This window comes from Ovis aries, chromosome 13, assembly GCF_016772045.2.
Source record: "Ovis aries strain OAR_USU_Benz2616 breed Rambouillet chromosome 13, ARS-UI_Ramb_v3.0, whole genome shotgun sequence".
Taxonomy (NCBI): Eukaryota; Metazoa; Chordata; class Mammalia; order Artiodactyla; family Bovidae; genus Ovis; species Ovis aries.
In genome coordinates, this window is record NC_056066.1 from 39,380,595 (window position 1) to 39,397,058 (window position 16,464).

General features: G+C 45.8%; 1 protein-coding gene across 1 annotated transcript in view; it reads left to right on the forward strand.

Annotated features, from left to right (window-relative positions):
- Positions 1–16,464, forward strand: part of CFAP61 (cilia and flagella associated protein 61) — a 250,124-nt gene that overhangs the window by 195,560 nt on the left and 38,100 nt on the right. The window contains exons 23-25 of the mRNA XM_060397508.1: positions 3,232–3,559; positions 4,832–4,923; positions 11,811–12,016. Of these exons, the coding sequence (XP_060253491.1) occupies positions 3,232–3,559; positions 4,832–4,923; positions 11,811–12,016 (626 nt within the window). The remainder of the gene's footprint in view (positions 1–3,231; positions 3,560–4,831; positions 4,924–11,810; positions 12,017–16,464) is intronic.

Here is a 16,464-nt window from a genome sequence, read left to right on the forward strand (position 1 = left end):
CCCTGTCCATCACCAAATCCTGGATTTCACTCAGACTCGCATCCATTGAGTCAGTGATGCCATCCATCCATCTCATCCTTTGTCATCCCCTTCTTCTCCTGCCCCCAATCCCTCCCAGCATCAGTCTTTTCCAATGAGTCAGCTGTTCGCACGAGGTGGCCAAAGTACTGGAGTTTCAGCTTTAGCATCATTCCTTCCAAAGAAATCCCAGGGCTGATCTCCTTCAGAATGGACTGGTTGGATCTCCTTACAATCCAAGGGACTCTCAAGAGTCTTCTCCAACACCACAGTTCAAAAGCATCAATTCTTTGGTGCTCAGCCTTCTTCACAGTCCAACTCTCACATCCATACATGACTGCTGGAAAAACCATAGCCTTGACTAGATGGACCTTAGTCGGCAAAGTAATGTCTTTGCTTTTGAATATACTATCTAGGTTGGTCATAACTTTCCTTCCAAGGAGTAAGCGTCTTTTAATTTCATGGCTGAAGTCACCATCTGCAGTGATTTTGGAGCCCCAAAAAGTAAAGTCTGACACTGTTTCCACTGTTTCCCCATCTATTTCCCATGAAGTGATGGGACTGGATGCCATGATCTTCGTTTTCTGAATGTTGAGCTTTAAGCCAACTTTTTCACTCTCCTCTTTCACTTTCATCAAGAGGCTTTTAGTTCCTCTTCACTTTGTGCCATAAGGGTGGTGTCATCTGCATATCTGAGGTTATTGATATTTCTCCCGGCAATCTTGATTCCAGCTTATGTTTCTTCCAGTCCAGCGTTTCTCATGATGTACTCTGCATAGAAGTTAAATAAGCAGGGTGACAATATACAGCCTTGACATACTCCTTTTCCTATTTGGAACCAGTCTGTTGTTCCATGTCCAGTTCTAACTGTTGCTTCCTGGCCTGCATACAGATTTCTCAAGAGGCAGGTCAGGTGGTCTGGTATTCCCATCTCTTTCTGAATTTTCCACAGTTTGTTGTGATCCACACAGTCAAAGGCTTTGGCATAGTCAATAAAGCAGAAATAGATATTTTTCTGAAACTTTCTTGCTTTTTCCATGATCCAGCGGATGTTGGCAATTTGATCTCTGGTTCCTCTGCCTTTTCTAAAACCAGCTTGAACATCAGGGAGTTCATGGTTCACGTATTGCTAAAGCCTGGCTTGGAGAATTTTGAGCATTGCTTTGCTAGCGTGTGAGATGAGTGCAATTGTGTGGTAGTTTGAGCATTCTTTGGCATTGCTTTTCTTTGGGATTGGAATGAAAATTGACCTTTTCCAGTCCTGTGGCCACTGCTGAGTTTTCCAAATTTGCTGGCATATTGAGTGCAGCACTTTCACAGCATCATCTTTCAGGATTTGAAATAGCTCTACTATATATGTAGTCACCTGTGATTAGTGGCTGTTGCAGGCTCATTCCTGCTTCCCTGCTCATTCACGCACCACTCTTGGGTGGAGAAGGGGTGTGGAATAGCTCTGCTTATTTAACTTCTATGCAGACTACATCACGTGACATGCCGGGCTGGATGAATCATAAACTGGAATCAAGATTGCCAGGAGAAATATCAACAGCCTCAGATATGTAGATGATACCACTCTGGTGGCAGAAAGTAAAGAGGAACTAAAGAGCCTCTTGAGGAAAGTGAAAGAAGAGAGTGAAAAAGCTATCTTGAAACTCAACATTTTAAAAAAAACAAAAACCTAAGATTCATGGCAAATAGAAGGGGGAAAAGTGGAAGCAGTGACAGATTTTCTTTTCTTGGGCTCCAAAATCACTGCAGATGGTGACTGCAGCCATGAAATTAGAAGACACTTGCTCTTTGGAAGAAAAGCTATCACAGACCTAGACTTTGCCTGCAAACGTCTATATAGTTAAAGCTATGGTTTTAGCTTTATGGTAGTCATGTATGGATTTGAGAGTTGGACCATAAAGAAAGCCAGGTGCTAAAGAACGGATGCTTTTGAATTGTGTTGCTGGAGACTCTTAAGAGTTCCTTGGACTGCAAGGAGATCAAACCAGTCCATCTTAAAGGAAATTAACCCTGAATATTCATTGGAAGGATTGATGCTGAAGCAGAAACCCCAATACTTTGGCCACCGGATGCAAAAAGCCAGCTCATTGGAAAAGACCCTGATGCTGGGAAAGAGCAAGAGAAGGGAGCAACAGAGGATAAGATGGTTAGATAGCATCACTGGCTCAATGGACATAAATTTGAGCAAAGTCTGGGAGATGGTAAGGGACAGGGAAGCCTGGCATGCTACAGTCCATGGGGTTGCAAAGCGTGGGACATGACTTAGTGACTGAATAGCAACAACTAAGATAAAAGTGAGTCAATTTAGCCTCTTCCACAACAACTGAAGCCCTAAAAACAAATAACTTAGACTGGCTTCCCTGGTAGCTCAGCTAGTAAAGAATCTGCCTGCAATGCAGGAGACCCTGGTTTGATTTCTGGGTCAGGAAGATCCCCTGGAGAACGGAATGACTACCTACTCCAGTATTTTGGCCTGGAGAATTGCATGGACTGTATAGTCCAAGGGTCACAAAGAGCTGGGCACGACTAAGCGACTTTCCCTTTCACTTTCACTAGATGCTTTAATGACTTAACATCAATACAGAAGATGATTTCCAGATGAGTATGAGAAAGTATTAAAATTTGGGCAGAGAATGTGGGGGTGGGGCATGCAGGTACCCTGTATATATTCACTGAATCAGTACCTGCCCTCCCAGGGCAGGAACCCAGACCTGGAGGGTACAGAGACGGATGGGGTGTCCTGCAAGGACAGACTTTCTGGGCTTAAAGGGCCAGGAATGGGGCAGTCTGAAGACTCAAGAGTGGACAAGGTGACCCCCAGAAGGAACCTGGGGAGACATGAGTGTCAGACACCAGAGAGGAAAATGGAAGGAGGCTGAGAAGGAGTGATTTAGTGTCCTGGAATGAGGGGCAAGTGGTGTCTATGAACATAAACCTCCTTACAGGGGAGTATGTGCTCTCTTGGGAGATATTCCACCATGTGGCATCCACTGCTGGATATCTAAATAAGCAATAAAAAAAAGAGTGACATTGAGTGATATTAATTTGTCCTTCATCTGAAAGATACACACACCATTAGGACATACTCTTAGTAAATTTAGGTTTTCTAGTGTGCCCCAAATAATAAAATGGAGATGATTCAACCTCTTGGGAAGGTACAGTGAAGAATGATAGCTAGGGATAATGTGTCTGTTCACTTTGTAGATGTTCTTCAGCTTCCTTGAGAAGAACGTGGATTATGAAACGTTCAAAGCCTTCAATGATGCATGCCTGGTCTACGACGGCCGACTTGTGATTGACAGCAACTTCCACACCAACGACATAGCCATCAGAGCTGCCGGCCCCCTCACCAAGTTCTCCAATAGGTACTACTCGAATGAGTGGACTCACAGCAACTTCAATTCCAAAGAGATTGGCTTCCAGCTGGCGGCAGCGATGCTCAAGCTCTTCGATCCGACTCTGGAGCCTGTGACCGAACCACCGGCTGACCTTGACCGACTCATCCCCATGTACAAGGGAGCCAAGATTAAAGGTTTGTAGAGGGCCGCCCTCATCCCACTGCTGCAGCCACTGGTTGGATCTGGACCAGCCAGCCCCATTTCCCGTAGGCTTGGTGAGGAGACTTCGCTGTGCATCAGCGGCTTTGCAAAGAGATGCGGGGAGGGGGGCTCTCTCATGTTTAACTGTTTATGATGGACCTGATTCTACCATGTCAGAACTGTGATGGTCACTCTATGTATACGGCCTTTGAGACTAGGGGATGGTCAATAACTTTCCCAGAGGCTCCTCACCACTAGTATGTGGTGTGATGCCCTGACATCTTGCCAAACTTTTATTCTCACTGGAAGTTGAGAGATCAGGAGAGCTTCCAAGACTCCCAGGCTTCAGTCTGCTGTCTGAAATAATAAGCACAACTCTTAGCAGCTATAAATTGGGTCCACTTTAATCCCCTCTGTTTTATTGGCTCCTAAGGAGGTTATCACGTGAGTAACACAGAATTTCCTTATATTTGGGAGATGGACCTTCTGTCAGAAAAATGCACATATTTATAGAATTGTATATATGTACTTCCAGAGAATTGATGGGCCAACCCCCATAATCATCCATGGACTCCAACTCCTGGGGGGAGGGTCTGTGAATCCTAATCCAGTAGACAGAACATCAGTCTAAAGGGGCTGAAGCCCAACATCCCAGTCTTTGTGTTTATCTGCCCAGCAAGAGGTCATGATCTCCTCCTGACTCTGGACAAGACATTAGGGAAGGTGGTGGCCGTGGAAAAAGACAACAAATCCTGGTTGTCAGAAGCTGCTCAGAGTGGGACCTGGCTTGGGCTTCTGGGGCCAGCTAGAAATAGTAACCATTTCATAATCCACGCTTTCTAAAGCCTTGAACAAGGACTTTGTTGACTTTCCTTATAACATTTACTTTTTTTAGTATGTTGGTTACACAGTGAAGGAGGACAGAGAAAGGGAACATCTTGGCCATGTTTACAAAGTCTTGGTTGGCCTTGGTAGGTAGGGATTAGAGGGCCCTGAGTTATGGGAAGTCAGGATGCACAGGGTCAGCCTGGGCATCTTAGAGCATTGGTGCCTGTATTGTGTGCTATTATGGCACATTCACATTGGTTGTATTAAATGTTATCAACCCCAGGGTGTTCCTTGCTAACAGAGGCACTTTGGTGGGAAAGTGAGTAGCACACACCACAGGAGGTGTCTCTGGTGGTCTTGTGGTGTAGATGTAAGCCCTGCTACCCATTTGTTCACCCAACTGAAATAAAATGTCTAAAACTGGCCTTTTCCACTAGGAGGCATCCTCCCTGGGTCTTACCATTACTTGCATGTCTCCAAGCCCGCCATTCCAACCCCTTTGGAGGTACAGAGGGCCCAGTCTGATTTTGTAAGTATTTTTCCTGAATTTCATTTTACTTTCAAATATGGCACTTTGTTTCTGGGGGAAGGGGGTGAAATTCTTAATCCACAGTTTTTAGTGTCATGTATTGGTTCTTGCATCAGAAAGCCATGGACCAGCTGGCCACTGAAATGGCCCCTACTCATTCCTGCCCCTTGGTATCCATGTCCATGAATGGTCCCCACCCACACTGACCAGGGCTGACGTATGTGGCCGGCAGGATATTGCATACATGATAGCGTGTGCCTTCCGAGGCCAGGTCCTGAAAGATCCGACAGCTTCCAACTTGCACCCTCCTGGGTCACTGCTACCATATCATCAGGTCACCCGGTTGGCCCTTTGGTGGGGTCCGCATGGAAAGGAATTGAGGATTCCTGCCCCGGACATTCCACAATTTGCTAGTCATGTGAGGAGCCATCTGTGTGAGTGGTCCTCCAGCCCTAGTCCAACCTTCAGATGATGCAGCCCTGGCTGATATCTTGACCACAAATTTTGCAGGAGACCATGAGCCAGAATCCCCTAGCTAAGCTAGTCCCAGCTTCTGTGATTCCCAAACACTAAGGCTGTAAAAGTTGATTGTCATTTTAAGCCATCTATTTTTTAGAGCAGTTTTAGGTTCACAGCAAAATTGAGAAAAGGGTACAGAGATTTCCCATACATCTTTTGAGCCTCTCATGCATAGCTGCCCCCATTATCAACATCCCCGGGTATGTTTGTTACAACTGATGAACCAACATGGGTGCATCATCACCAGAAGCCCACAGTTTACATGATTATTCACTCTTGGTATTGTACATGCTGTGAGTTTGGACAAATGTATGATGACATGAGTCCACCATAGTGGTATTATACAGACCAGGGTCCCTACCCAAAGAATCCCTTCTGTTCCACCTGTTCTTCCCTCCCTCCCATTCCTGCAACTTTTGGCAACCAGTGACCTCTCTTTTTACTGTCTCCATAGTTTTGCCTTTTTCAGAATATCATAGAGTAGGAATCATACAGTCTGTCACCTTTTCAAATCAGCTTCTTTCACTTAACAATTTGCGTTTAAGTTTCGTCCATGTCTTTTCATGGCTTGAGAGTCCATTTCTTTTTTAGCCCTGAATTATATATATATATACACATATATATATGTGTATATATATACACACATATATATACATATATACATATATATATATATATATTCTGCTGTCTGGATGCACCACAAGTTTATGTATCCAACTACCTCCTGAAGCACATTAAGCCACAAAGTTCTGAGGTAGCCTGTGATGTATCCATCAATAATTAAAATTCTCGATGTCACCTCTGTGGCGACAACAGGCGAATTGCTGAGGGTCTGATGTCTGTCCGGACCCCCTGGTGCTCCTGCTCCTCCGAATGACACGGGAAGACCGTAGAGGTGAAGCAGAAGCTGCGTGTGCTTGGGGATTGCGGCGGGGAGACGGTGTTCCCCTGGCTTCAGGGTAGCTAGAAAGGAAGCAAGGACGCAGGGTGGTTGGCCAGTTGGGGGCTCCCCAGGTAGGGTTATCTGGCGGCTGGCCCCAGAGTGGCGTCTGTTGTCAGCTGAGGGTTTCCTCCTGGCGTGTCACGTTTGTGTTTCATCAGTGAGGCGATCGCTGGAGGTTGCCTGCTTCCATTCCCATTTTCACATCCTGAATTTTTTTTTTTTTTTTTGGAAGGCTAGCAGTCTAACTTAAAATAAGCACATTTCCCAGATTTCCTTGAGAATGAGGTCAGCCACATGGCAGGTCCTGACCAGTGAGATGTAGTAGAAACTGATGGAAAATTCCATCAGGAGAACAGACTCCAGACTTCCCAGGTTTCTGGCCCCTCTTTGGGAAGTCAGAATCCCAGTGTTCCGGTTGTCTTACCATGGACTTTGGGCAAGTTATCAACTCCTCTGCTTTTCTGGGATCATTAGGGATCATATATAAAGTAACACTTGCTTCAGGGAATAAAACAGGTGCCGCATCAGTGGTGGATGTTGTTAATCATAGTTCCAGTACTGAGTTCCAGTTCTAGTACTGAGACCTGGTTCTGCTGAGGAAAGGCCAGATGCCATGTGTTTAAAACTTATTTCCCTTGGGCCTTTCCAAGATTCTTTTAGGCTTGCCTCGTATCTGTGGTCTGATGCAAAATGTTCTTAAAGTAAGGACCACAGCCAATGGTCTCCAGTCTCTATTGCTCTGTAACAAAGCTTAGCAACATGAAGCAGCCCTTGGACTGTGCTCAGATTCTGTGGGTTAGGAATCTGGACAGGACATAGTGTGAGCAGCTTGCCTCTGCTCAGCTGGGAAGACTTAGTAGACTAGGGGTAGCCCAGTGACTGGGTCCTCTGACCGAAGGCTTGTCACTGACCTGGGCTGGCACAGCTCAGCCACAGAGATTGCTGGCCAGAGCATCACACCTGGGCTGCCCATGTCAGCTGGGCTTCCTCACAGCCTGGTGGCCTCTGAGTGGTGAGACTGCCTGCATGGAAGCTCAGGACTCCCAAGTGCAAGGGTCCCCACCAGCCAGCTGGACATTGCACTGCCTTTTATGACTCAGCCTTGAAAGCCAAATAGCAGTCACTACCCCCACATCCTCTGTTGGAGCAGTCACAGCCCAGTGGGATTCAAGGAGAAAGGACAGAGAGTTCATCTCTCAATGGGAAGATAGTCAAGGTCACGTGTAGAAGAGCATGTGGGATGGGGCACCATTGGGGCCATCTTTGGAAAGTGTAGTTTGCCACCAATGATGTAAACAGGAGGCAACTCGGATGATGAGTTTGGAGTGGGATCAACGGACACTTTGGTCTTTCTAGATAAATACCTGGGACCAAGTAGTTTCAAAAACTAGGAAATACTGGACTTGATTTTGTACAGAACCAGATTCTTCAAGCACGGTGTGTGATTTCTGACATGTAGTATCATTTGTTTATGAACCAATGGGAATAAAGTCAGAGGATGCGCCAAAGCAAGTTTTAGTTAATGACAGTTTTAATAAGACTAGAACTTGAATAGCTTCTTTGGCTGGTACTGTGACAGTATTTGAGCAGGAACCCTGACTGTAATTAACCATGTTGCCAGGCAGGCCTCCTTTTTAATTAGTACAAAAGATCTAAACAGATTTTTCCCCCATTTTATTCACCAAGAAAAAAAAAACGTAGGATGGTTCCATGGCAATCTTTTGGGGTTGGAATTAATTTGATTAAGTAAAATTGTTGCCAAAATGGCCAGGCAGTTGCCTAAATATCACCAGTGGGTGGAGAATGGAACCCTTGGAGCAGTGTTTCACTCGAGAAACTAAATTACTGTTCTCACAATGATTGTAGTACAGATGAACCTCTTCAGACTCTTATAACTCTCTCCTTGGGATATTTAAGTAAGAGATGCTTGAGTAATTCACTCGGTAGCCCAACAAAAGGAAGAATGGGGTCCCCAAGTTGTCTACATAATGAACTGATCTACAGATTCCAGTCCACATGCTTGGTTGGCTTATCCTCATGGAATAAAGAAATTTGTCACAACAAACCCTGCCTTGGATACCACTAAATTTAAAACTGTGTGTTCATCGTGGGAGCTGAAACCTGGGTTTCTAGCACGCCTAGTCTGATTACCCCTGGGTCTTCCACTTGGCATGAATTACAGAGGTATGTTCCAATCTTTGTCAAAATCATAAAGGAGCTCAAAAGAATAATTATATTCAGGAAAAGATGGGAGACAAAAAAAAAAAAAAGACCCACATCAGAACCAGTTACTCTGTCAAAATTTTAAATTCAAGGCCTGAATATCCTAACAATTAACTCATGTACTTAAAGGAAGAAACTCACCACATCCCCAAGAACTGGAAAGCGTGTGAAACTATCACTGTTACCCCAGAATCCCTCATGGGGTGGCCAGGCTGGAAGCCACCTGAAGTCCTTGTTTAAGGATAAGCAGAAAGTGTTCCTGGACTTCACTGGATTTTCCCATCTGCTGTGACTAAAAATGACCTAAGAAATTTAGATCAGTCTGCCCAGCCCCATGGGGTAACTTGTGTCTGAGAAACCCATCTGTAGGTGACTTGTCTTTCGCGTCAATGCAAACTGTTTCCATGCCACAGGCCCAGGATGGCCCCCTAGTTATGTGATCACAGTGCCAAGTCTTATTAACAATAGTCATGGTCACTTCCAGAGTTAAGCTGAGCTGTTTCTGCACCACTGGGCCTTTCCTTCCTCCATGCAGCTGCTCTCTGAGCTGTTTAAGGGCTGAGACACACAGAGGCAACCCACAGATTGTAATTCGACTTTTAAATTAAAAAAAAAAAATAAGGACTTCCCTGATGGCCCAAGTGGGGAAGAATCCGCCTGCCAATGCAGGGGACAAGGGATCGATCCCTGGTCTGGGAAGCTTCCACATGCCTTGGGGGCAACTGAACCCATAAGCAAGTACTGAACCTGCTCTCTAGGGCTTGTGCACGGCGACAAGAGAAGCCACCGTGATGAGAAGCCTGCGCACCGCAATGAAGAGCGGCCCCCGCTCGCCACACCTAGAGACACCTGAGCAGCAGTGAAGACCCAGCACAGCCAAAAGTCAAATAAAGGAATAAAAATTATTTAAAAAAATAAGACCAACTTGCCTCACCCCCAAATAAGGAGACCCACGATGATGCTGACGACTCATTAGCCCTCCTGAATGGGATGACCTCAGAGGGAGGACCCATGATGCTCAGATTCTCCACCAGCAACCAGCCAGGACCCCACAGAAATGTGGCAAGACACCACCCATGGAGTCACCATGAGCCTCGCTCCAAGGTGCTCTGTATCCCCCGAATCAGCCTCCAAATGCTGGTGCTTGTGAGCCATTGTGAGAGCGGGATATTCAGTGAAAGTCTTTGCCGAGCCCAAAATATTAGTGGCCATGTCGGTGGATCTCAAGACGTACCCCTTGGATGCCCAAGTGCTTTTCTGTAATCACTCAGCATAAATAAGTTTCAAAGATGAAGAGGAGGGTCCAAGGCCTTGTGGGATCCGCTCTCCACTGAGCCCTGGGGAAATCTGGCACCAAAACTATTGCAAGCTATGGCCAGTGCCCCCTCTCCCGGGACCCCAGGCCCCCTACCTGTGAGGTCAGGGGGCAGCCCCTCCCCCAGCTGCTCATGCCCTTCACCAAGGCACCCCTGAGTGAAAAGGGGCCTCCAAGGGTCAACTTTACTTGCTGGCTCATCATAGCAAAGCTATTTCTGAATTAAATACACACAGAGCTAGAGCATGATGAATGTTTCTGTTATGTGCATCTCTAAGGGTAAACACAAGACTTTAAATTGAGTTTGGTACCAGCAGCTTTAGTCTTAGCACCTGCTCCCCATTAACATTTTGTTAAAATGTTGACACAAAAGCAAATAAATTATCCCATGTATTTTTATGAAAATAGAATGAATCTGTGCAAGTTATAAAAATTACAAATTGTTACACTGTACTTCTACAGTATAAAATGTACTGGAAACGTATTTCCCTGTTATGAAATACAGTTTACTAATAATTTCTATTGGATACACTGTATCCCATTGTGCAGATGTACCATTGTTTTGTTAGATAACACCTCATTGCGTGTTGTTTTCAGCCCTTTGCTATGGAGGTAGATTTCCTCTCTGTATCCATCCATCTCTATGATGATGGACTTTGGGCACCTCACTTGGGGTGCCATCCTCCAGCTCTTTTCTGAACTGTGTTCTGTCCCCTACTATTACACACATCCTTGGGGCTGGGCCAGGACTTACCTGTCAACCCTCCCCTGTGTCTCACCTTGTGCCTTTATGATTGACTGGTTTCCTCCTCAGAGCTTAGCCACATGATACCCAAACACCCACCAGTTGCTTCAATTTACTTAAAAATCCAGGTAAACCATGTGTTCTTGTTTAGACAGTGTCTCCAGGGGATGTCCAGGACTCAGTAAATGTTTGGGATCCTTGCAGTTCACCTTGTGGTGGATTTCTAAATGTCACACTCAAGTTCAGGGCAAAAGCTTAAATCAATATGCCCTCAGGAGAGATTTACTGAACATTGTTGTGTCCTGGGTTCAGAGTCCAGGGCCAAAGTGCAGGTTCAACCACCACCAGCCAAACCCAGGTTTATCCACAGAGGTTCTGCTTGTTGCTGGAGCCAGTGGGAAGCATGACTCCAGCTGTTTGGTCGGTGGCCGCGAGGGGCTGAAATAGAAAAAGTAGTCATGACTGCAGCAGAGAGGCGTCTTTCCTCGTCACCTGGGTTCACATGGTGGTTTCAGTCAGTTTCTAGAAGACATAAAGCGAAGAACCTCCACGTCTCCTAATTTACCAGCTAACAAGTAGCCCACACATTGTGTGTGTGTTTATTTCCCACGAGCTTGAACCTTCTTCATAGAAACAGACCCTACCAGTCAAACCTCCCCAAACCCAACTGTCAGAGATTTACCTTTACCTTGCTTCCTCTGTTCAAGGAAAATTTTAACAACTGCCATTCCTTTTGACCACCTTTGACTAGGAGTTTTTCTCAAAGTGGTACTGTGAAAAATTAAGAAAGTTAACAGTCTTAGAACACCTCACAGGAGAGAAAAGACCCAGTTCCACGTACCAGCTGAGTGAGGTATTGAAGAATGGAGAACTGGCCATAACCTAGCAACCAGTTTAGAAACGTGGGGTGATGTAGTCACAGTGTGAAATATCCCGAGGAACTTTCAGTCATTAAGTCCACATGCGTGGTTTCTGACACGCACTTACCTTCAGTTGAGCTTGGTCAATACCTACCTCTGTGATTTGCAGCAAGCAAAGCAATAACATATACCCTGTTATATTTGAAAAATAAATTGCTGTGATTAAGTTGCCAAAGTCCAGACATGTTTCTAATGGAGTTTTTCTGATGCCCACCCCAACAGGGTTCAGAAATAGTAACGGGTAACGTGAAGAATGGGAATTACTTCCGCATCCACATCAACAAGTACAGGATGGTGGAAACCATCACGTGCCTTTCCAAAGTGCCTTTCCCTGCCTCCAACTACATCCGCTTGTTTGGTCAGCATGAGCAAGCTCTCAACAACCTGTGCGCTCGGTATGAGGATGGGCTGGTCCCAGATCTCTACAGGTAAGCTGGGCATTGCCCTCTCCTGAACAGAAATGCAAACACAGGCAGTCGGTGTCTTGTGAATGAGAGAGGTATTTTTTGATGCACCAGCAAGTTGATGGGAACCCCTGGGAGAGCTATGCTGTGCTCAGTTGCTCAGTCATGTCCGACTCTTTGCGACCCTATGGACTATAGCCCACCAGGCTCCTCTGTCCCTGCGGATTCTCCAGGCAAGAATACTCAAGTGGTTGCCATGCCTTCCTCCAGGGGATCTTCCCAATCCAGGGATCGAACCCAGGTCTCCCACATTGCAGACGGATTCTTTACCATCTGAGCCACCAGAGAAAACCTGGAGAAGTTAGAGCTTCTCAACAGTGAAGGGTGTGAGACCACCAGCATCAGCCAGAGAATGGAGAAGCCCACAGAGGAGAAAAGCATGGACTCCTGGTGTGTCCACACATGGCCCTGTGGCCACGTGCAGGCTCGGTTCCAGACATATCCCTGCACGGCTTCCACGCCACAGAGATACAGGCTGCTAAGAGTAGTGATCAGAAACGTAAGAAGCCAATTTGGAGGCAGAATGCAGAGGCACCACTTGGTCCTGGTGGGAATCCCACCACCGCAGGCAGGGTGTCTGTGACTCCAGCCACCTTCTCAGGGCACATGCTCTAACAGAGGAGGGTGACCATTTGCCTAAGTAGTTGAATTCTACTCAGACTGGGTGCTCTAGATCCCAGTCTTTTCAATTCAGAGAACTTATCCTGTAACTCTAGGAAGGCTAGAATTTTAGAGTAGAACTCTCAATCTGCTGCTTAGAAAGTTTAGAATTTCCCTCTGTCCACAGAACAAGATGACAACAAACAGAGACGTGGAATTCCAGGGTCCTCAGTAGCCACGGGGGAGTCTGAAACATCAGAAGCAATCCCTCTTCCCTCTTATAAGAATGTTTTTAAGTTGTAGAAGACATCATAGAAACAAACAAACAAACAGTATATAAAGCATGTATGTACTTTAAAGAATAATAACCTTACTTAGAGGCTTCTCGGGTGGTGCTGGTGGTAAAGAACCTACCTGCCAGTGCAGGAGATATAAGAGATGTGGGTTCGATCCCTGTATCAGGAAGATCCCCTGGAGGAGGGCATGGCAACCCACTGCAGTATTCTTGCCTGGAGAATCCCATGGACGGAGGAGCCTGGCGGGCTGCAGTTTGTGGGGTCACAAGGAGTCGGACACGACTGAGTGACATCACACGCACGCACACCTGCAGCCTACTTCAAAGCACCAGTCTGATCACACCCACCTCCCTCTCCTTGGTGGCCACCACTGTCCTGTGATTTGGGTTAATCGTTCCCTCTCTTTCTTGGAAAGCAGGGATCAGCCAGCTTTCCCTATAAAGGTCAGGGTGGTAAATACTTCCGGCTTCAGGGGCCACATGACTTCTGTTCCAAGAGCTCAAGTCAGTGTCCATGCCGTGAAATCCGCCACGGACTGTCCGTAAACCAGTGAACATGGCTGTGTCCCAGTAAACCTGCGTACTGAAACAGGCAGCAGGCCAAGCCTAGTTTTAAAGGTGTACCACGTATCTGTGGTTTCCTAAATGACGTACTGATCCGTTTTACCTGTTTTGAATCAATTCTGTGGCTGCTGAAGAAAGAAGCGCTCCATCTGGGGCTCTTGTTTGCGAGCTTGTCCGTGGCCGTGTATGTAGCTGGAGGTCATGCGTTTTCCCTGCTGTGTGATATTCCCAGGATAACAAAATCATCCTGAAGCTCATCTGTCCATTTTCAGGCTGATGGATGTTCAGATGGTTCTGGTTTGGTGCGGTTGGTGTCATGGGCATACCTCTTTGCAGGACCTTCTCTCAAGTGTACTAGGTGATGCCCAGATGTTGCCCACGGTAGTGGTGTCTGTTCCACTTGCTCAGCTGGCTGTGAAAGCCCTCCACAACCCTGGCAGGCCCCTGCACCATTCAACTTGAACATTTGGCCATCCTGGTGGTGTGGGAAGCTGTCTGACCTGCGTCGTAGTGTTCTCGTCCCTGGTTTCTAATGCAGTTTAGTGGTTTTCATTTGTTTCTGTGACCATTCGTGGTAGTTTCTAGGAAATGCTTGTCTATGACATTTGTCCATTTTTGGGCAGGATATCATCTCTTACTAACTCCCAGTATTCACTTATATGTTCTGGATACAAACTTGGTTTGTTTTGTTTCCTTCCTACGTCTTCTTCTCTTTTGAGGCTTGTCTTTTCACTTCCTTTATGAAGAAAGTGGATTCAACCAAGCATTCTGGTCAACCAAGCATGGATTAGGTAGTACCATAGTGTTTACTATTGAAAAAATATTCATGTAAGTGGGTCCACACAGTTCTAATCAGTACTATTCAAGGGTCGACTCTGTAGATCTTGATTTATGTGGGTCTCTTTAAATAGCTCGATAAAGGTTTATTATTTTCTGCATTAATGGCTTGTGTTATTTTCATTTGATATCATCCAAAGTGGACTTCCCTGCTCAGCTGGTAAAGAATCTACCTGCAATGTAGCAGACCCCAGTTCAATACCTGGGTCAGGAAGATCCCCCTGGAGAAGAGAGAGGCTACCTACTCCCATATTCTTGGGCTTCCCTGATGGCTCAGTTGATAAAGAATCCCCATGCAATGCCGGAGACCTGGGTTTGATCACTGGGTTGGGAAGATCCCCTGGAGGAGGGCATGGCAACCCACTCCAGTATTCTTGCCTAGAGAATCCCCATGGACAGAGGAGCCTGGCAGCTGCAATCCATGGAATCTCAAAGAGTCAGACACGACTGAGCGACTAAGCACAGCACATGATCCAAAGTTCTTTATGTTTTTATTACTGTAGTAAGTATCATTTTCTTACTTATTGCTGCTATATGGTTTATGGAAATGCACTAACTTTTTATATGGTCTTGTAGTCTGCAAATTTGCTAAGCTCCTTCATCCATTCAAATAATTTACGTGTAGATTCTTTTAGATTGTCCACACAAAAAATTATATCATCTGCAAAGAGTGACTGTTTTGTTTCTTCTTTTTCAATCTTTGTAGCTTTTTTCTTTTTCTTGTCTTACTGCACTGGCTAAGATGTATGATAGAAGTTGGGATAGCAGTAGTGATGGATGGCACCCTTGCCTCGTTCTTAATTTTAAAGGGAATGCTTTCAATATTAGGTGTATGACATTTGCCATACATAATTTTGTAGATACTTTTTTCATGATAAAAAAGTTTCTTTTTATTACTATCTTGCTAAGCATTTTTAGCATGCATGGATTTTTTTCCCAGGAAGAGTACTTAACTTTTGAAACATTTTTTTATGAGGTTGTCTTCCTATATGTTTCCCATTATAAATTATACTTTAAGTATCAAACTTCTTAATCATAGACTTTCTCTCCTTAAATCTTTGTAGACTTGACTCCATTATTTATTGAAAATAAAACACTGCAAGTATTTAGAAAGTGAATTCATTTGTTCCTTATCATCTTGGTAGGGATTTATTGTTGCTCTCAGTCTTACCCAAAATATTGGAGCTGGTGGGGTATCAGTTCTTTGTCAAAGAAGATTTTTGTGGGAGCTATGTATTAAGAGTCTTCTCTGAAAAGAAAATTTGACCAAATTCAAAAGCTGTTGTCGGGTTTTTTTTTTTTTTTCCCCTGAGAAGAAGGTATGTTGAAAGAGACAGACTTTGTGAGTTTGAGACCACTGGTTGGGGCACAGCTGTTAACTGATGGTAGAAATAATTTTAACAGTTAATTTGATTTGCTAGGAGTGAATACTTGGGATGGAAGATGGGACCGCACTGGCTATTGGGACATGCCAATTGACATCTGTAAGAAAGTTTCAGGGGGAATAGTGGTTAACTGCAGAAGGGACTGCTGATCACGTCCTAGTGTGGTACCCAGGATGCCCCCAGACCCCGCCCATCCCTCTTGGACGCACGTTAGTGTGCGCGAACAGCTGCGGCCACGTTCTTTTCAAGTGCCACGAAATGCTGCCAGGCCCCGTGCTGATTCTTGGCCCTGTCCGCTTGCCCTGTCTGCTGTCAGACCTGCTGGCAAAGCTCTTTCCCAGCAGGCAGGGTGAATGGTTTAGCTGATTTTGGCCGAGATATGATTACCGATTGTTTCCCTGACCTGGGCAGCACCAGCAACCTCTCTTGTTCAAATCTGGGCGTGATTCCATCTGCTGCATCTGGGGGCACCTTCCTCCAGGCTGCAAGGGCTGACCATTAACTAGCCGCTCTGTCTCCAGCAAGGCAGACATGACCTCAAGGTCAGGTTCCTCTCTGAGTTCAGCAAAACCCTCCGGATCCTTTCTCTCCACTTCCCTCAAGCTAGTCTCACGCCATCATGGGCCGGGACAGAGGCAGTGCTGGTGGCCATAGTGGGAATAGTGGCGGCCACGCAGGCAGACGCCATAGCAGCCAAGGCCTCGCCAGCCAGGGGTCTGGCTGCCCGAGGA